Raw genomic sequence first — 21,204 nt, 5'->3', positions numbered from 1 at the left:
GAACGAATGCTGTAAACAATCCGATCTTTGATGAGCGAATCAGCAAGCGTACCAAATTCACAGGTTTTGACCTCGTTCTTCAGGTCCGTCAAAAAATTGTCAAAAGTCTCACCTTCCAGCTGAATTCTGGAGTTAAAAACATGTCTCTCAAATGTCACATTTTTTTTATGGGGTAGAGTAGTCTTCAAACTTCTTTACAAGTGGAGCATATTTGTCCGCGTCTCGGCTTCGGAGAACTCGAGAAAACTTCCACGGCCTCCTCACCTATGCAGTGCAGGAGCGTTGCTCACTAAAGATCCTCAGTCCTTGACTTCAAATCTGTGGCAGTTCGATACCATTCAAATTGCTGTCTCCACTTACGCCAGCTCTCGGCAATATTTCCATCCAACCTGAAGGGTTTTGGAGGAAGGAGGCCTTCCATTGCCGTTATAAATCGGTTTTATTCTGACACTATGTTGATGTATGAACAACTCTGTGATTGGGAGTCCATTCGAAAGCATCTGCTTTATTACTCATGCACAGTAGGGCGCTAGATAGTGCAATTAACAATATAGGTGGCAGCACCTGACGGTGGTGCTGGACATACTATGACCGTTTGCGGGGCCAAGACTCCAGCTTTCAAGTGGTGAAGACACCAGGGCAGTTGGCCCAATAAGGGTTCCATTAAAAAATGAAAAAACGTTTCACCTTTGTTTAAAAAATTCACTTTCCCTTCTCTCAGCCCCTTTTACTTTAAACCCTGAAATAGGCCGTTCTTCTTTTTAGGTCAATCCAACAAAAGCTCTGGTGGTTATGTGGCTCCAGGGAGGTCCCGGGGGTCTTCAATGTGCGGCCTCTTCGTCGAGCATGGACCTTTTGGAGCGAATGCAAAAGCACAATGTGAGTATAGCATTTACCAAGAATTGATAAAGACTTGATCTTTGTCTTTATTAATTCTTGCTTTTAATCATGGTGGTATGACAATCGTTTTGACACAGCTTTTTTTCTCCCCCGACCATGAAATAGATATACGTGTAGATGGAAAAATGTTTTCCCGACGACCAATTTCAACCAATTTTTATTTTTTTGGTCCCCTTGTATGATCTGTGACTAAAATTAATAAAAAATAAGCATATTTTTATTTTATTTCCCTGGCCCCAAATAGATTTTGAGTCTGAGTAATTTGATTTTGAGTAATTTCCCCTCCACCCACAGGTTTTGCATCTGAAGTTTCGTAATCCAACTTATTAAAGAAGTGTGGCCTGAGTTTGGTAAAAAATATCTGTCCCTCATGAATGTTTTTGTGTTCCAGTGGTACCGACATGACCGAGAAATACAATGTGGCAGACAAACTACTCGATGTTATATGTGGATAACCCAGTAAGTACACCTAAACCTCTCTATTAAGGACACTCTCAGGACTGACAAGTGCTGTCCTTAATAGAGAGTTGTCCTGCCATTGTGTAGACAGATAAACAATGCTATGAATTCTAAGTTTCAGCAAATTTGTATGCATAATCACTGTACTGCGGCATTTTGTATAACTGTGCTTGTATTTTCCTGGACCACCAGTAATTACGAACGGCACCCCCTTTAAGTCCATTATAAAACTGCCTTGATTTGTTCTAGGTTGCCACTGGATTCAGCTTTACCCAGAATGAGGCCAGGTATGCGACAGATGAAGAAGACATTGGAATTGATATGTACAGGTGAGTAGTCTTGCGATGACCACCGCAAACCACCTTTTGGAGATTGCAAAGCTTTAAACAACTGGACCCAGGCCGCTCAATTACCCAAAATATGCATTGTTCAGTTGTGTGTGCAATTGTAGGTGCGACAAAATTCAATTTTATTTTGGTTATTGATCCTCCTGAAGTGTTGGCTTTAGGTTGATAGTCAAATCGGTTAAAATGACATTACACATCGATTTAGTCTCACGATTATATTGAAGAAAAACTGATTTTTTGCGTGAAGAGTGATTTTTGGTAGAATGTGATGAATTTGCCAGTGAGGTGATTTCAAGGTGCAGAACAGTAGTAGTTGAATTGAATTGAAATTGAAACCGCAGAATCCCAAAAATTGCTCTGATGCGGTGTCCGAAATCATCGTCCAAGCAGATGGGTTTTTAGCCCACGCCTGAAAATGGCAACAGACCCAGCCTTTTGAATATCATGAATGAGTTTGTTCCAAAGTCTGGCCGCCTGCACAAGGAAGCTCCTGCCTCCGGATATCGCCAGGCGATACATGGGGATCCTCAGGAGACAGTTTTCTTCAGACCTCTGGGATCGCCCGGGGTTGAAGGATGGGAGGAGCTCAGATATGTTAGTCAGGCTTTATAGAGGAGAAGCATAGCTCTCTCACGTTTAGAGTGGTTATTCTTGAGAATATCTTTCATTACAGTCACATGCTGGGAAGTATTTGCTAGCCATCGCGTATAAAATCCACTCTGTCCAAGCGAATGGAAGTTCCAAATCCATGATCAACCTGCGTGGGATCGCAATCCGGGATGGGCTCTGTGATCCTGAAATTGTAAGTCATATCGTAATTGGTGACGTGCTCTGTAATCCCAAAATGGTAAGTTACATCGTAATTGGGGATGGGCTCTGTGATCCAGAAGTGGTAAGTCATATCGTAATTGGGGACGCATTCCAAGTACAGAGGTCTACTCTGGATGTAAACACTGGGCTGACAGCCAACAAACTGAGCTACATTGCTCTAGAATTTTCATTGAATTATTTTTTTATTTCAGATGCTTCCGGTGTTTTCTGGTTTCGTTTACAATGTGGGGCTCATGGATGAGAACCAGAGTGCATACACCAAGACGCAGACAGATCAGATAGGGGAGCAGATTCAACAAAAACAGTGGATCTATGCTTTCAAGGTAAATACTCTATTTCCAAATATGTTTGCCCTTTCCCTGGGACAAACTGGCAGCACATTTTTCTCTATATTTGGCGCAGATGAGAAGCCTCATAGCCTAGTGGCTAACACTGCTAGCTACCACGCAAGAGGGCCTGGGTTTGATCCTGGGAGAACCCAGGATGGTATTTCTGGATGAACCAGCGTGGCTTTCAAGGAACTAAAATTCCTGGCTCTTCATAACACGTACATGTAGGCTACAACGTATGAAATAATCTGTCGGATGAGACTAAAAGCCGTGGTCCCTTGTTCCTAAGTGTTTATGCCAGGACAAGTAAATGATCCCACATAGGTGGACAGTAGCTGATAGTGGACTCCATAACTCTGGTAAACATCCAATAGGGTTATGACGCCGGTTAGATGATGATAATGATGAATCATGAATAACCTTATAAGAAAACAACAATATTGCGATTAGCCACACGATTTTTGCAACTTTATAGAATAATTCATCCTTCCCAAGAACAGACTATCTCTGCAAGCTGGAATGCTGGTCTGATTCTCAGCAATCTGGGGAATTGATTCTCCTTGGTGTATAAAGCCCCCCAGAGCAACATTATTATATAGTTTTTAGACACTTGATAATCTTTTTGATATTATGTTCTTTTTTAAACATTTGTTAATCCTCCTTTAACGATATTCTCATATTGTTTTACAGACGTTTGATAATTTGCTGAACGGTGACCTTGCTCTGTATCCCTCTTTCTGTACAACATGACGGGATCGACTGATTACTTCAACTACATGCGGACAAAGGTTGGTATCTCAAACACACTTCAAGCATGCATAATCCATGTTTGGAGGCTTAGCATTTTCATCACGCAAAACCAGCAAATTTCGGCGAGATAGACATGACCGAACTTGCTGAACACTTTGTAGAGAAAAGACCTCCGGCTATTCCAGAGGCAGATCCAGGGGGCCCTACCTGGCCCCAGCCCGACCTGGCCATGGCCCCTCTTTTGTCAACTTTTTAAAAAAAGAACGTTTTTCTAGTGAGAGAAGTGCTCAAAAACACTGCTGTTGACTTTGTGCTGCGCCCTAAACTCTGCAGCCCCCCCCCCCTCTCTCTTTCTGCCCCTGAGGTCCATCCAGGTGCTATATTTAGCACACTTTGGACTCGCCAAAGGAAAGATATGTAAGTGTTTTTAAACTTTCAATGATTTTTCCTAATTTGGCAGTTGCCAAGATATTGATGAAAAACACCACATATGAGTTGTAGATGTACTGTTCTGCAGTTTCATTATATTTGAGCAGATCTAACGGGTAAAACTGGGCGCTTAAGATACAGTAAAACCCCTCTATTAAGGTCACCATCGGGATTGACAAATGCTGTCCTTAATAGAGAGGTGTTTTGATTACAGAGGTCAAATTGAATAGAAACAACCAATTAGGAACCAGAACTAGTGTCCTTGATGAACAGATTGTCCTTAGCAGTGAGGTGTCCGCTAAGGGAGGTGCCACTGTACCTCGAAAAAACGCATTCTTCAATGAGCTATTGGCATGCCCAGAGTGGCTTGACAACATTCCTTATGATTGCTTCGTGAAACTCATGTACAGTGGAACCTCCATTAGCGGACACCTCTCTATTAAGGTCAACCTCTCCATTAAGAACACTAGTTCTGGGCCAAAATTGGTTGTTTCCATTCGATTTCACTTCTCTAATCAGGACACCTCTCTATTAAGGACAGCACTGGTCAGTCCTTAATAGAGAAGTTCTACTGTATATACGGGTGAATAGACAAAGAACACCTGTGCTGCTAAAAACGATTGGGTTTATTCGTAAAAAGGTCTGCCCCAAACGGCTTTATTACAATTTTGACCCTTATTTGTTCCGGGTTGTTCAAATCCTGGTCAGATGGTGACCCCTATCTTTTCTTTTAATACCGTGACTTGAACTCCATGCTAGAGCCCTTGAGGTTACGCTAACTTAGTAGTGGCATAGCGGCAGGTAAACTTGGCGGCACACTAAGATAACAGTGGTTTACGGGGAGATAAACGGCTGTTAGCATATAAATTTATGTAGTTAGGAGAGCTTGAAACATCCTTGCCAAGAAAATGAGTCATTTTGTGTTTTTATGAGTGTAGGCATAATAATCTGAACCGATTTAAATTCTGATTTTTCAGTCACCCGCAGATTTCAACTCTTTCTACAAATTCCTTGCACTGCCCGAAGTTCGCCTGGCAATCCACGTTGGAAATCTCACGTTTAATGCAGGAACAGAGGTAGAAAAACACCTCTTGTCGGATGTGATGCAGTTGATAAAACTGTGGTTGGCGGTGCTCATGAACTACTATAAAGTGAGTGAGGGGTGTGTGATCTTATATTGCTGAGGCAGAGTCATTGGGACATAAATAGTTTGAATAGAATAGACAGTGATATGCATTAAACACTTTCATTGTCGGACGTGTACTTTTTAGCTCAGCTGACAAAGTCAGCAAAGCTGGTAATATTACTAAGGGAATGGTGTCAGTCCTTCCTTCCATGTCACTTTTGGGCATTGTAACCGCAAGGCCTAGGCACTTCGTTGACGCTGCTTATTTAGGCGTAACCCAAACCTCAGAAACCAAAAGTCAGCGCGATCCGACCTACATTAAGCGATTGAGGTCATCGGGAAGTTTAAACTTCATTCCTTCTTTTATCCGTCCACAGAGGAAATATTGTTTTCACATCTAGCTGAATATTTTTTGATAATCTTTCATTTTTACTTGTAATGGAATTAGTTTAGTTTTCACCGCCAGTTGGCGCTACAGGCACATTTAACTGAATTTTTGACGATTCAAAAGCCCGGGCTATGACGTATAGTTGCGCAGTTGTATTCTGCGTATGGAATTGGCCAAGGAACCAGGCTATATTTCAGCATACCCAGTGAGTGTGACCAGTCTAAAGATGGAAGATTGATTTTGCAACATGGTAACCAATTTTCTGCTAAAAAGAAGTCAAGTAGGCGATATTATCACTAGTTCCTTTCAGTGCACGCTCTGTTCGCAAATTATTTTGAAGTGGAGAATTCCCAGGCCACGGCCACAGTATGTGCAGTGAATCGGCATGATTCTGTTTGCATTTTAGTTTTTAGTACTACAATTCTTACATGAGTAAATAGACATTTCAAGCAACACAATAATGTTACTCCCATAAAAATTAGAAAAAAAGTAAGAAAGACAGTGGTGTTAGTCCCAAACTGGTCATTTCTATTTATTTTGACCTGTGTTAAATCAGGATACCTCTCAATTACAGACAGCATTTTGTAATCCTTGTGCTGTACAACCCAGCCTGGACAGACTACAGTTGTCCATGGAGAAGTCACGTCCTCTCTGACACTTCTTGTCTGTAAAGCTACCGATACAACATACTGAACTAGGAATATCTTCCGTTGCCTCCTGTAATATTTACATACCATGGATGATTAGTTCAATCATATTTCATCCAGCTGGCAGCTCTGCATTGGAAATGTTAGTGGTATAACGTGTTCTCTTGACCTTTAAAGAGTAGTATAAAGCCGATATTTACTACTTTACACCCTCAGTCCTGTGTTATTAGGTCATCCAGCTAATTGGGCCTCTTGTTAATAAGCTTTTACCACTTTTAATAATTTTTCAATAAATCACAGTTATCTTGAACTGGATGGGAAAAAGAGGAGTCATTTGCTCATTTTCCCATATCCCTAAAGAGTAAATATTCAAAATTACCAAGAAAAATGCAAAATAGCCTCATAATTTACGGAGCCTCATAATTTACAAAGCCTTGTCCTGGAGATTGAGGTTGTTCAGTTGGAAAAGTTGTGTTCCTAGAGTGCTCAATAAAATAACATTGTGTTCATTGGATTGACTGAACCGAGGTGGTGTAGTGGCTCGGGTCTCTGACAAGCGGTCAAGAGGTCCCTGGTTCAATCCTAATGTCAGCGTGACACTCCAGACAGATCTCTTTGGCTTGCACACCTCTCTCCACTCAGGTCCCTCAATGGGTAAAGGGTTAATTGACTCGGCAGGGTGAGGATAAAATGGATACCAGTCGGAAATGCTTAGGTTGTAGTGCTGATTGAGCAGCTGAGGTCTACTGAAAGGCTTCATTTTAGATTGGGGGGGGGGGGGGGAGGGGATAATCGATATAAAGCGCTTTGAGAATATTGTACATTGTTAACCTTGATGGACTCCAGCTTGCGTTTGGTCTACTTTTGCAATGATAACTCCCCATGTAACCACGGTCCTAGGATGACCAGCCTGTGCAATATATATAGGAAAATGCACCTAGGAACCGTTTCGCTCATTGGGTTGCGTTGTTTTCTTTGCGCAAAGTCAAGTAAGCCCTGCTGAAAGGCTTCATTATAGATAGGGGGAATTGATATAAAGCACTTTGAGAATGTTGTACATTGTTAACCATTTCGCTGCGGGTGACATGAATGGCACGTCAAACCCATCTAAAATACAAATTGACCAGCAAGTGGTTGCACCCTCTCTAAACACGCCATATGGACGCAGGGATAATTAGTTTCATCCTTGTAGTATAGATGTGAAAGGGTTTAACTAAAGAGTTCTGTGAGAACTAACATTTCATCTCCTAGTCAATTAGAATTTTGTGCATCTAACTTTTCTCTCTTTGTCCTCAGGTGATGATTCATAATGGACAACTCGATGTCATCATTCCAGTTCCATCCACAGAGAGCTTCCTTATGACCGTCCCGTGGCAATACCTAGACGAATATAAGCGAGCAGAGCGCCATATATGGAAGGTTCACCCGATGGCGTGGAAATGTCGGGTTACGTGCGACGGGTACACGATTTCTACCAGGTGAGTAAAGTGCCACACACACCAGCGGATTAGATTGCAGCTCCCTGCAATTATCATCACTGCAGCGTGCAACAAAGGATCTCTTGTCTGCAGGTAAAATCAATGTGTTTGATATTGACTCACAGATCGCGACTGCATAGAAGCAATTATCATCTCATGCGATTTATGATCTTAAAAGAGAGGTTGTCCTTAATAGAGAGGTGTCTGCCAAGGGAGGTTCCACTGTTTACGTTATGAAGATTTATGCGATAAGCCATATTGGTGAACGGAATAGCATATAACTCAAATTCGGGACTTCGAGATTTGAACTTTGTAAGGTTGCAAATTTTATTTTAGTGTTCGAAGTGTCAAGAACTTCTTATTTTTTCAAAAACTTCTTGTTTTTACCAGGTGATTGTATGCTCTGCTGGACACATTCTTCCCCATGACCAACTGGAGTTTGGCCACGATCTCATCAACCGCTTCATCAGCGGGAGAGCGTTCTTCTAAAACGCTGCGTCGAGGCAGAAACCCTGAAAGTACAAGACAATTTCCGAACAAACGTAACAAATGACGAGGCTCGTATTCACGATTAATTTCAAGGGATTAAATCTCTAGCGGAGTAAATGACATGACATCTTTTCATAAAAGTTGCAGGCGCAACCATGCTGCCCTCTGCCGTTAAAAGCTGACACGAACTGAAACTGTCGCTGTATCTTGTCGGGAGCATGACCACTGTGTATTGCGTTTTTCAAAGAGATATGGTCAAAGGTACAAAGTGATGTACATATTGTGATCACAAATAGTAATGTAACACAGCCCTGGGCAGTCGGTGTCATAGTTGACCAGCTTTAATTGACGCCCTGAAATATGAATAATCAAGTGTTGTGCAGTAACACTATCTTTTGGTTAATGTGATCTGGTCACATTCCTCAGTTCATCTGAGTACCTTTGGCTAAAACGATGTGAAAACAATATTCTAGTGTGTCATCAGCGTACCCTGCTATATCACAAGAAAAACAATCCAATGGCCCATTTATTGGTTGTATAGCGTGGACAAGTTCACATTTTCATGCTGACGGGATATAGCTGATTGAAAAAATACCCTATTGCATCAAAATAGCCCTATGTAGCAAAAGAATGGACCCTAGCTGTTATTGGGAATATAGCCCTGGTCTTTCGAACTCGGTCCATACTCAACCGACGCACAACGGAGGAAAGTTCCCACGAGACTTCTAAACAAGTTCCCACGTTCTTTGCCAGGTGTGAACATAACAGAATAGGGAGTCGAAAACAGCATTAGGAAGGGGGATCAGAGCTGAAAAACCCTCCCTTGAACCGTCACCTGGTTGTTTGAGTATTAACTGGTTAAATTGAAGGGTCAAATAGACTTTCCCAAGAAAGGCCAAGGTAGAGCTCTCTGGAGTGTTCGTGATGTGCATTTTGATTGTTGCGGTGCCAACCTCAAAATTGACGCCTGGGTCAGCTCCCTGTTGCTGCTACTGAGAATAATCTTTGCAAGAAAGTAAGATAACTTTTACGTCTTTAAACTTGTATATTCAAACGGCACGGACATACACCAATCTTTGTCGGCAGAGGATCTATCTCGCCAGAAATCTCCTGAACCAGGGTTTCAATGGGGACAATAGGTTTGAGGACTTGGACTTGGCTTGGTCAGTTGGAATATACTCGGGCTCTGAACTTCGGGCAGAAGTTTCACCGGTTACTGTTAGTACGACGCTTGCTAGCGCTAGCTGGCTTGCTATTTAACTTTGTTGCTTCCTTCAGCAATCAGCAAAGCTCCCTTGGTTGGTTCTGCCACATGCTCAGAGGACCCACGTTATATACCCCCAGACCAACGCCAAGAATGCATAAACAATAATTGAATTGACGTCATACAACATTCCTCGCATACCAAACTCTCGGATGACGTAGGTGATGACCTAGTTGCCGGGGTAAACCCACGCAATATGCTAATTAGGTTGAGTTGCTATCGAAACTGACCAGCGCGGTTACCAACTGGGGTGGTAACAAACTAAAGTGAATATTTCTTAACTTTGCCGCTAATCGGCACCAACATCGGCCCCCCCTAAATGCAAACTTGGAGGGCGCATTTACCTAACATATAACACTTACAGTTTCCCAGAGTAACTGCTATCCAAATATTCCTATGAATTATAACCCAAAAGAATTAATTAAGTCCAAATGGAATAGTCCAAAGAGTAGTCCAAAATATTAACTACATGTACACAAGTCCAAATGAATGTCACACACATAATCCACAATTATGCGAATGCTGATGTCCTGCACTGAACTAAATATGCAAGACACAAAATGCAAGTCCAAAACTAGCGTGCACTAAAACGTTAATCCAAATCAGAAAATGTTCGTAGTTAATCCTGGTTGTGATCATCCGCAGTTGCCTCCAGCAAAACGATTTTGTTGATCGGCCGCACCATCTTATCGGTAAAGGCTGTCTTCAGCTCCACAGAACGTACCAATCCGTCTTTTCCGGGGAACGTATCGGTGACTCGTGCTAACGGCCAGTGAGATCTTGCTAAAGACTGGTCGAGAACTAAGACCAAATCGTTTACGCGTATATTCGGCTGTTCGGCAATCCACTTTGATCGGACTTGAAGAGCAGAGAGGTATTCAGCGGTCCATCTCTTCCAAAACTGATCGACGACGAATTGGACATGTCTCCACCGTTTTCCGAACATGTCAGCCTTTCCAAAGGTTCCGATTGGCGACGGGAATCCCTTTCCAAAAGGACGCAGCAAATCATTCGGTGTTAGTGGGAGTTGGTCTTTGGGATCGTTGGAGACGACAGTCAGCGGACGGCTATTCACGACGTTTTCAACTTCGGCAAATATCGTATCCAAGCGTTCATCATCGAGGGACTGCTTTAGTAGTATGGAGTTCATCACCTTCCGGGCAGTTCGGATGTTGCGCTCCCAGACACCGCCCATATTCGACGCTGTAGGGGTATTGAAGGTCCAATCAATGTGGTTCTGCAGCAAGTATTCTTTCAGGCGATGACTCTCATTCCACTGGGCAATCGATTCTCGCAGCACACGGTTTGCGCCGACAAAGTTGGTGCCATTGTCGGACCGGATCAGCTTTGGAACTCCTCGTCTTGCACAGAATCGGATTAGGGCGTTGATGAAGGAGTCTGTGTCCATGGACGAAAGCTTCTCTAGATGAATCGCTCGCATTGACAAACAGGTAAACATACATCCATAGCGCTTCTCTTGAGAACGTCCTCTCTTAACGTAAAAGGGACCAAAAACGTCAACACCCAGACACTGGAAGGGATACTTTGATGGTGTCACTCGTTCAGGCGGGAGATCTGCCATCTTCTGCTGCCCCAGCTTGCCGTGAAGCACTTTGCAAACAATGCAGTCTCTGAGAACTCTTTTCACCAGCTGACGGGCCTGTGGAATCCAGTAGTTCTGCCGTAAATTCGCCATAACGTGTTCTCTGCCGGAGTGCCTGCAAAGCCGCTCGTGCGCATCTCGTACGATGAGTGTTGTTACGTGGTCATCTCTCGGCACAATCACTGGATGCTTGGCTGGGTCAGGAATCGAAGCATTCTTTAAGCGTCCCGTCACTTTCAGGAGCTGGTCTTCGTCCAGATACGGCTCTAGTTCAAATATTGAACTCTGCTTCGTGATGCGTGTATTTGATCTCAAGGCGTTGACCTCGTTGCTGTAATGCCTTTTCTGGAGACATCGAAGAATAGCTCGTTCTGCTGCCTTCAGTTCTTCAGGGGATAGACGGTCATTCATCTTGGGTCTTTTCTTGTGTAGCCACTTGTGGAATCTCAAAAGATACGCCACTGCTTTGAGTAGTCGAGGCCAGCTTGAATATCTGTTGAACAGCTTTACTATGAAATCGTCAGGAACCGTCACGACCGCACAGGACTTGGCTTCCTTCTTGACTTCGGGATCCCTCTCAAGCAGGTTAGGCTGTCCTTCTGGTATTTCTGGCCAACTGTCTTCACTCAACCATAGGAACGCCGGACCTTGGCGCCATCTGGTGTCGGACAACATCTGTTCGGCGTTCAGCCCTCTTGACGCATCATCAGCCGGGTTGTCCTTTGTCCCCACGTAACGCCACTGGCTTGGCCTTGTACCATCATGAATTACGGCTACACGGTTGGCGACAAAGGTCTGGAAACGCTTGGTTTTGTTCTTGACATATTGGAGAACGATGGTGCTGTCCGTCCAAAATGTCGACTCTTGCAGGGGCAATCTTATCTCACGACGTATGAGGTTGTCCATCTTCACAGCGAGCACGGCAGCGGACAGCTCCAGGCGAGGAATCGTCATCGGTGTCATCGGCGCCAGTCTGGATTTCGCCATCAGTATCGTACAGTGCACAGCGCCGTCACTGTTCACCAATCTCAGGTAACTCACAGCACCATAGGCATCGGCGGATCCATCGGAGAAGTGATGTAATCTAGCTTCAGTGTTGTTGCCGAAATCGGTCGGATGAATACATCTTGGCACTTGAAACTCTTCTAGTTTGGGCAGGCCATCCAACCATCTCTGCCATCTCTTGATGCTGGCGGGGCTCATTTCATCATCCCATCCTTTGTCGGATCTGCATTCTGTCTGGAAGATCATCTTCGCTTCGAGGACGAATGGACTAACCAATCCCAGGGGGTCGTACATAGAGCTGGTGATTCTAAGAAGACCGCGCTTCGTGAAGACTGGTTCCTTATAGCGAATCTTGAGACCAAACGTGTCCGTCTCCGTGTCCCATTGGACACCCAGGGCTCTCTCAATTGGTAGGGAGTCGGACGTCAGGTCGAGATCTTTTATGGTCTTCGCTCTGTCTTCAACAGGAATGGACAGGAGGACCTCTTTGCTGTTTGAAGACCATTTCGTGAGTCGGAATCCTCCCAGTTGAAGTAACGTTCTCAATTCCTCAACCAGCTTGACAGCGACATCAACACCGGGTACGGATTTTAGACAATCGTCAGCGTAGAAGTCCTGTAACACTGTTTCTATGGTATCGGGATGAAATTCGTCTTTATGGTCTTCAGCCGTTCGTCTCAGGGCGTAACTGCAGCAACTCGGGCTCCATACTCCTCCGAAGAGGTGAACCGTCATTCTGTAGACTTGAGGTTTCTTCTTGGGATCACCATCCTTCCAAAAAAGGAATCGCAATGCGTCTCTGAATTCGGGTTTGACCTTGACCATGTGGAACATCTCCTGGATGTCTCCCATAACAGCAACAGGGCATTCGCGAAACCTCATCAGAACACCAAGCAGCTTGTTCATCAGGTCGGGGCCTTGGAAGACCTGGTCGTTCAGAGAAGTCCCAGCATATGTGGCTGCGCAGTCGAAGACGATACGGAACTTTTCCGGCTTACTGGGATTGACGACATTATGGTGAGGGAGGTACCAAACACTACCCGGTTGCGACATCTCATCTTCTGGAACTGGCTCTGCAAAGCCCTTGTCCAACAGATCCTGCATACCACTTCTGTATTTGTCGTGCAATGCGGGGTCTCTGCTCAATCTTCGGCCCAGAGACTGGAGTCTTTTCTCGGCCATCATACGGTTGTCCGGCAGTTCGGGAGGCGTCTTCTTGAACGGGATGTTGAGCTGGTAATGGCCGTCCACCAAGCTGACTGACTTGTCCCACACGCCGACTACCTTCTTGTCATTTTGTGACATCTGGGGCTGGCCACTTGCAAGAGACTGGCAGGCGTCAAGTCTCCAAAACTGCTCAACTTGGACTTCCAAGACACGTTCATGGTTCATCTTTTCGGGAAGGCCAGCTTGAATAAAGGAGCAGACAGCCGTACTGTCTGCTGGTTGACCACCAATTGGACCGTTCAGAGTCCACCCTAGGCTGGTTCTGATCGCATACGGCTCATCATCTCGACCCCGGCGGACTTCAAGCGGAAGAATGGCTTGTGGGACATCTTGGCCAATAAGCAGCGAAACCCCCTTGTCGTCGACAGAGTTGTCGCATACTCCCGTAAGATGACGCCATCTGCCGATATCCAACTGACTCGGTCCTGCGATGCTATTTGGAAAGCTGTCGATGGCATACACCCTGGGCAAGTCCAGCACACTTCTCTTCTTGGCCTTTCTGGACGTCGGTGTAACCTGAAGACACACTTCGATGGCATCTGTGGCTGCACTTTGACCGAGGGTCTCCAAAGACAGAGCTGTTCTTGATCCCTCCAACTTGAGCTGGGACAACAAGGACTTAGAGCAGAACGTTCTGTTGCTGCCGGAGTCTAGCAGCGCGTCTGTCTTGATGAACTCGTGCTGCCCTTTCCCCCTGACGTAGACTGAGACAATCGGCAAGGCAATGCGTGTTGAATCTTTGTTCAGTGAGTCACAGGCGAAATTCTCTGCACCATCAGTCTTGACTTGGCTGGGAGGAGTAGCAGGCTTCGCGACAGCGGCATGTTCCTTCTTTACCATGGCAGCATGCAGGAGTTGAGAGTGCTTGAGCTTGCAATCTTTCTCATGGCAGTCACTGGACCTGTGGCATTGACGGTAGCTATGGTTGCTGAAATCAAGGCAGTTGAAGCACAACCGCTTCTCCTTCACAACCTCCAGACGTCTTGTGGGTTCCATGGCCTTGAACTTAGGGCAGGCTGCAACTTTATGACTCTGGCTGCATATATGACAACTCATCTTCTTGGTCTCGGGCTTAGCATCGCTGGTGACGGACTTGATTTTAGCTGGACTGCTTCTGGCTGCTTTGGTCGCCTGATTATCTTTGCCGGTCGCTTGCACTGTTAAACTGACGCCTGTTTTCTTCTGTGGGAAGGTTCGCTTCTTCTCAACTCTATCCTTGGCCTGTATCTTGCCAAAGACTGGATCATTTTCTTCGCCAGACACCATTTCGAGAAAGGTGACAAAGGCTTTGAAGTCTGGATATGACTTTGTCCGTAGCTTCGACCGATGCGCTTCCTTTCTCCACCTCGACTGGATATAAAGGGGAAGTCTAGTTGAGATGTCTGCCATCCGGTCTTGAGAGTTGACCTCTGCCAATTTATTCATGGCCTTTAACGTTTCGTAACATCCCCGGACATCGTCAGTAAACTCCTGCAGCGCTTCACCAGAGTTGGTCTTTACTGGTGGGCCTTCAACTATCTTCTTCACCCAAGCCTTCGCAATGGTATATTCATCACCAAATCGCTCCTTCAGCAGCTCCCTAGCTCTGGCATATCCTGCTGATGGTGACATCAAAGCGCAATGACGAATTACTCGGGCAGCTTTACCACAGCAGTATTCCATCAGGCAGTTGAGCTTGTCTCCATCTGTAACACAGGCTCTGTGCACCAGGCTATCAAAACTATTCATAAACGCCCAATACTGCATCGGCTCTCCGTCGAACTTCTGAAGACCGGTCTTGGGAAGACGCAAGGCATCGATTAGTTGTCGCTGTATATCGAGAGGAGCTGCTACTGGCACTTGGCTTGATGACGTATCAATGGCAGGGATAACATAACTCGGATGTGCTGAGACATTCCCTGAAGTAGTCGTAACATTTTGATGCGTGGCAACTTTAGCTGGCTGTGACATCACGACTGACACTGCTGGACGCGGCATGGCGGCTTGAACATCGGCAGGATGTGACATCATATCAGGCATCATCACAGGGCTGGGCTGGTACACCATCTCGGTCACTTGTTGGGACATTGTGCCTGGCACTGCTTGGCGCGGCATGGCGGCTTGGACATCATCGGCAGGATGTGACATCATCACTGGCATGGGCCGGTACACCATCTCGGCCGGAACTGGTTGTGAGATCGTGCCTGGCACTGCTTGGCGCGGCATGGCGGCTTGGACGTCATCGGCAGGATGTGACATCATCACTGGCATGGGCCGGTACACCATCTCGGCCACTTGTTGTGACATTGAGGCGGCTGAGCCAGTGCGGTAAGTCATGTCGGCCGGTACTGGCTGTGGCATCCTGGCGACGTCTGGGGAAGGCTGCGACATCGTGGTTGGAGCGGCAGCTCGAACCAAAGTCGCTGGATCGCATCTCTGGGCGGTAGGCTCAAAGGAAATCAGCCAATCTGGTTCATATGGAGCAGGTACTGTCTTCACGTCAGGAGCCGTTCGCCTATCTGGAGACGCTCGAGGGCGTTGTGGTGTACTGCTGTACTGTCGTTGATGGAACTCCGGAACCAAAGGGTTAAGCATAAATTGTCTCTCAGGAACCCTAACTTGATCTTGGATGACAGGCGAAAGGACTGGATCGGGGGCTCTGTCACGGTCCAGATGCTTGACTAAGGTCTGTTCCTCAGCGTCAGCTGCTCGGAGCTCTTCCTCTAAGGTCATGCGCTCACTTTCAAACTGGAGTTGTCTGGCCTTCTCCTTCAGCGCCAACTCGGACACCTTAGCTTGTCGCTCAGCTTCCTCGATTTCTTGTTGCAGTTTCATTTTCATTGACTGGTGTTGCTTGAGCAGACGGGATTTCTCCGTCAGCCCGGCCTTCTTGGCTGAAGCGATCGCTAGGTAACTAGACACCCTGCTTGTCTTTGATGAGCTGCTGCCTTGTTGGGAGACACTATCCGACGGACTCAGCTTGTCGTTTAGGTCTTCCTGCCTCATCCGTTGATCAAACTTAAAGCGGACGCTTTGGATAAGCCCGAGCATATTCTGGAAATGCTCCCGACATTCAACAGCTCGGGCCGGGTTTACAGCAGCGGCCAATCTGACATAGTTGTCATGGATGTCTCTGAACCTTTCAAAGGCGTTTTCGAGATCACCCAGCGGCTGCTGTAGGAGTGAGGTGTGCAGCCCTTGCTCAAAGGCTTCGTTGAACTGCCTATGCCTCATTGTCATTTGTGCGGCATAACCCCCTCGGCTTCTTGCCATTTGCACGAGTTGTTCTGCTGCCAACTCATCGGGATCGAGCATCTTTGAAGCGACGGTGTGCCTCACGGGCCTCCGTAGTCGATCAGCTGTTGACCCAGTTTCTGCTTCATCTACACTGTGCTCGCTCTGCACACTCTTCCGAGATTCTGGCCTGGATGGCGGCAGTTCTTTGTTGGCAATTTCTCGCAGATATTGCCCTTCCATTATGGATTATTCTTGGTGAGGACCAAAGTTAAATCGTGTTGCGGTGCCAACCTCAAAATTGACGCCTGGGTCAGCTCCCTGATGCTGCTACTGAGAATAATCTTTGCAAGAAAGTAAGATAACTTTTACGTCTTTAAACTTGTATATTCAAACGGCACGGACATACACCAATCTTTGTCGGCAGAGGATCTATCTCGCCAGAAATCTCCTGAACCAGGGTTTCAATGGGGACAATAGGTTTGAGGACTTGGACTTGGCTTGGTCAGTTGGAATATACTCGGGCTCTGAACTTCGGGCAGAAGTTTCACCGGTTACTGTTAGTACGACGCTTGCTAGCGCTAGCTTATGGGCGGTTATTACCGCAAATAAAGACACACCAAAGCAAAGACACTTGTGTAGCATATCAAGGACACGTAGATTGATACTCCTATGTGTGCCACATCAAAGACATCTGGACCATACACCACATCAAAGATAACGATGCGAAGTCAACAGGCGGCGCCACCGTCTTGGGAAAAGTAAAAACGATTTCGACAACTATAGGTTTTTGTTGATATAAGCGACTATTTTTATTTTTATAATCATTTTTAGCTCACCTCTTAGCAGAGGTGAGCTTATCCCATACCGTGGCGTCCGTCGTCCGTCGTCGTCGTCGTCGTCGTCGTCGTCGTCGTCGTCCGTCGTCGTCCGTCGTCCGTTAGCAGGGCACGTTTCGTAACTGTTAGAGCTATTGAGTTGAAACTTGGTACACATGTACCCTTATGTAATGACACCTGGGAGACCAAGTTTCGGTCCGATTCGTTTCATGGTTTGGCCACCAGGGGGCCAAACGTTAAAAGTGAAAATATGCAATATCTCCCTTAATAGTAGTCGGGAAATTTTGAAAAAAATATGGTAGGTACTTCTGGCAAAGGTGCATCATATATCCTCCGGGTTTTTGATTTGACCTCCTTTTCAAGGTCACAGAGGTCAAATGGTGTAAATTGGCCGTTAGGATGTAACGATGGCACGTTTCTAAACTGCAATGACTATTGATACCAAATTTGGTACACATTTACCCCTTAGTCAGGTGATCTTAGGGACCGAAGTTTGGTCCAATATGATTCACCACTTGACCACCAGGGGGCAAAATCCAAAAACCTTAAAAATGTGATTATTCCTTAACTTCTTGCCCGATTGCCACTAATTTGATATCATGGGTACATCTAACCACCATACAGTATATGTCACACAGGTTTTTAATTTGACCTTCTTGTCAAGGTCACAGAGGTCAAATGGCGTAAATTCGCCGTCAGGCCGTAACTATGGCACATTTCTTAACTGCAATGACTATTGATCACAAATTAAGTACACATGTACCCCTTGGTCAGGTGATCTCAGGTACCCAAGTTTGGTGCGATCTGATTTGCCGTTTGGCCTCCAGGGAGAGGGCCAAATCCTAAATTCTTCAAAATGCCATTATTCCTAGTAATGACTTGCCCGATTGGCACCAATTTTATATCATAGGTACATCTAATTCTAACAACCATTCAATGTGTCACCCGGGTCTTCTTTGATTTGACCTACTTTTCAAGGTCACAGAGGTCGAATGTACTGTAAATTGGCCATTTTGGGGAAATTGTTATTGCTTGGACCTACATCAAACCTAACACTACATGACACAATACCATGCTCTTTATCCATCTTTCCTCCACATGAGGTGAGCACAATGGCCCTGGCCATTTCATTCGGACTACATTTCATGTTTTTCCAACCTCTTTTTAAGTGTCTCCGTTCGATAGTTCTGATTTGCAAATAGTGTCTCTGATAAGTGTTCAATGTACATGTCTCTTAGGTCAGTCATTTTCATTATTCATGGCCAATGATTATCCTCTGATCAATAACCTCACAAATCTTCGAGAAGCAGAGTTCATGAGTTCTTTCACGGTCTTTGACATCCTGCTTAGCGTCTTCGTCAGTGCTCTTCCATGTTGATGTATCGATATATTTCATGCGACAATGTTTATGATAACGTGCCTCTGAAGCAAAGAGATTGTATCCTCGAATACGGGTGGCGAGTTCTTCATCGCCTCTTTGCTCTGCTATGGGGAGTATTGAGTCCCCACCACCATGGGCAAAGTGCGACAGACCCTCTGAGGTCCACGACCCTTTGTCCACGAATTTCTTTCGCCCATAACTTTTACAGAAGATACAGTTCTGCTCAAACAGGATCTTTTCAGTTGAACTGTGACGACTTTGTCTCGTACTTGTAGGCCGATCATCATTAGTTGCAACACTTGGTTTCAGGCGGTTAAGATGATTGGTAAATTTTGAGTAACATTCACGATGGTAACCATGATTGTCACCAAGGGATTCAGGAATTTGAGCACAAATGACATCCTGTCGATGTACTGACCCGGGCGGCTGAGCTTGTCTCTTATCCCGGATTTCGAGGATTTGGTCCAATCGTTCCTGGGGTTTCGGTAAATTAGAAAAACGTATGAAGTCAGTTGTTTTTGTCTTACTGTCGTGAATGATGCAGATGTCTTTGTCGATGGGTGCTGGCCTTTCAGTGCTCGCCTTTCTTTTTGACATTTCTGCTGATATCAGGCTGCCTGAAACAGGCAAGGATGGCACCATAAGTGAAACATGGCCATTTAACAATGCATACTTAACCATTCTACACTGGTGTTGTTGACTTCTTAATTCAAAAACACAGATTTTCAGGTACTTAGACAAGCTCATACAACATGTGTGTACTCCTAAACATACGGTACATCTAGGCATGCACCTGCATGCAGCAGTGCTAAGCGTGTACACAGAGCCACTTTCACTTTCTTGCAAGATTTGTGCGTTCTTAATTCAATTAATTAATCAACAAATAAGATAAAGAAATTACTTACGTGATGAGTAAATGTTTATACATTCATCTGATCAACAAGACAGTCGTGATTCATTTGGGAAATATGAGAAAAAGAGTGATTTCATTTCAAGAAGATTCAGCTTCCATGCTTCATGCTCCTATTGTTTTAGTGTGATTTACATGATGGGCAAGAGATGGCACTACTGAGTTTGAGTTTGATTTTTGTCACACTTAACAGGTGGAGCTCCAGTCTCAGGGCTGAAAAACAATATCTAGAAAAGGATATCAATGAGTTACAGAATTATAGCCTTACCGCATAAAAATCACTGATTTTTTGACCATTTCCGAAATTTGACCTTTTCGCGTTAACCTCAGAGCCATAAGTTTTGAAAATAATTGAATATTGGTGGATTAAATATATGAAGGGATGTCAGTAAAAGATATTGTAGGCTCCTAGCTCATTTGTTCCAAATTTCAGAACCTCGGGGAACATTTGCAGGCCCGGGTTCCACATTTTAGGTATTCTCTAAATTTCGTGACCTTTTGACCTCTGTTGACCTACATATTGGGTTAATTTGCATATTGATTATCGTGGAGTCTAGAGTGGCTCAAGACAAACATTTGGATGGGTCATACACTTTCCTATGATAAACCAGTCAAGAGTAATGTCAATTTAGATTTCCCCCACCCCAAGACTGGCCGCAGAAAAAATGAAATGGCCAGGGCCATTGTGCTCACCTCATGTGGAGGAAAGATGGATAAAGAGCATGGTCTTGTGTCATGTAGTGTTAGGTTTGATGTAGGTCCAAGCAATTACAATTTCCCCAAAATGGCCAATTTACAGTACATTCGACCTCTGTGACCTTGAAAAGTAGGTCAAATCAAAGAAGACCCGGGTGACACATTGAATGGTTGTTAGAATTAGATGTACCTATGATATAAAATTGGTGCCAATCGGGCAAGTCATTACTAGGAATAATGGCATTTTGAGGAATTTAGGATTTGGCCCCCTCCCTGGAGGCCAAACGGCAAATCAGATCGCACCAAACTTCGGTACCTGAGATCACCTGACCAAGGGGTACATGTGTACTTAATTTGTGATCAATAGTCATTGCAGTTAAGAAACGTGCCATAGTTACGGCCTGACAGCGAATTTACGCCATTTGACCTCTGTGACCTTGACAAGAAGGTCAAATTAAAAACCTGTGTGACATATACTGTATGATGGTTAGATGTACCCATGATATCAAATTGGTGGCAATCGGGCAAGAAGTTAAGGAATAATCACATTTTTAAGGTTTTTGGATTTTGCCCCCGGGTGGTCAAGTGGTGAATCATATTGGACCAAACTTCGGTCCCTGAGATCACCTGACTAAGGGGTAAATGTGTACCAAATTTGGTATCAATAGTCATTGCAGTTTAGAAACGTGCCATCGTTACATCCTAACGGCCAATTTACACCATTTGACCTCTGTGACCTTGAAAAGGAGGTCAAATCAAAAACCCGGAGGATATATGATGCACCTTTGCTAGAAGTACCTACCATATTTTTTTCAAAATTTCCCGACTACTATTAAGGGAGATATTGCATATTTTCACTTTTAACGTTTGGCCCCCTGGTGGCCAAACCATGA

The 21,204-nt window shown here is 45.0% G+C and overlaps 1 protein-coding gene and 1 pseudogene across 1 annotated transcript; one reads left to right on the top strand and one right to left on the bottom strand.

Annotated features, from left to right (window-relative positions):
• The first annotated feature begins 1,317 nt into the window (after positions 1-1,317).
• On the top strand, positions 1,318-8,257 carry LOC135491046 (probable serine carboxypeptidase CPVL; annotated as a pseudogene).
• A 1,799-nt stretch (positions 8,258-10,056) lies between these two features.
• LOC135491045 (uncharacterized) lies at positions 10,057-16,728 on the bottom strand. The gene has a single exon (XM_064776682.1). The coding sequence runs from the start codon at positions 16,726-16,728 to the stop codon at positions 10,057-10,059; it is 6,672 nt and encodes a 2,223-aa protein (XP_064632752.1).
• Between the last annotated feature and the right edge of the window lie 4,476 nt (positions 16,729-21,204).

Source organism: Lineus longissimus, chromosome 7, assembly GCF_910592395.1.
Source record: "Lineus longissimus chromosome 7, tnLinLong1.2, whole genome shotgun sequence".
Taxonomy (NCBI): Eukaryota; Metazoa; Nemertea; class Pilidiophora; order Heteronemertea; family Lineidae; genus Lineus; species Lineus longissimus.
This window is presented reverse-complemented; position numbering and strand designations above follow the sequence as displayed.

Bases quoted from the DNA above. Each gene is read 5' to 3' on its own strand.
- LOC135491045 (XM_064776682.1), bottom strand. From the start codon at position 16,728: ATGGAAGGGCAATATCTGCGAGAAATTGCCAACAAAGAACTGCCGCCA.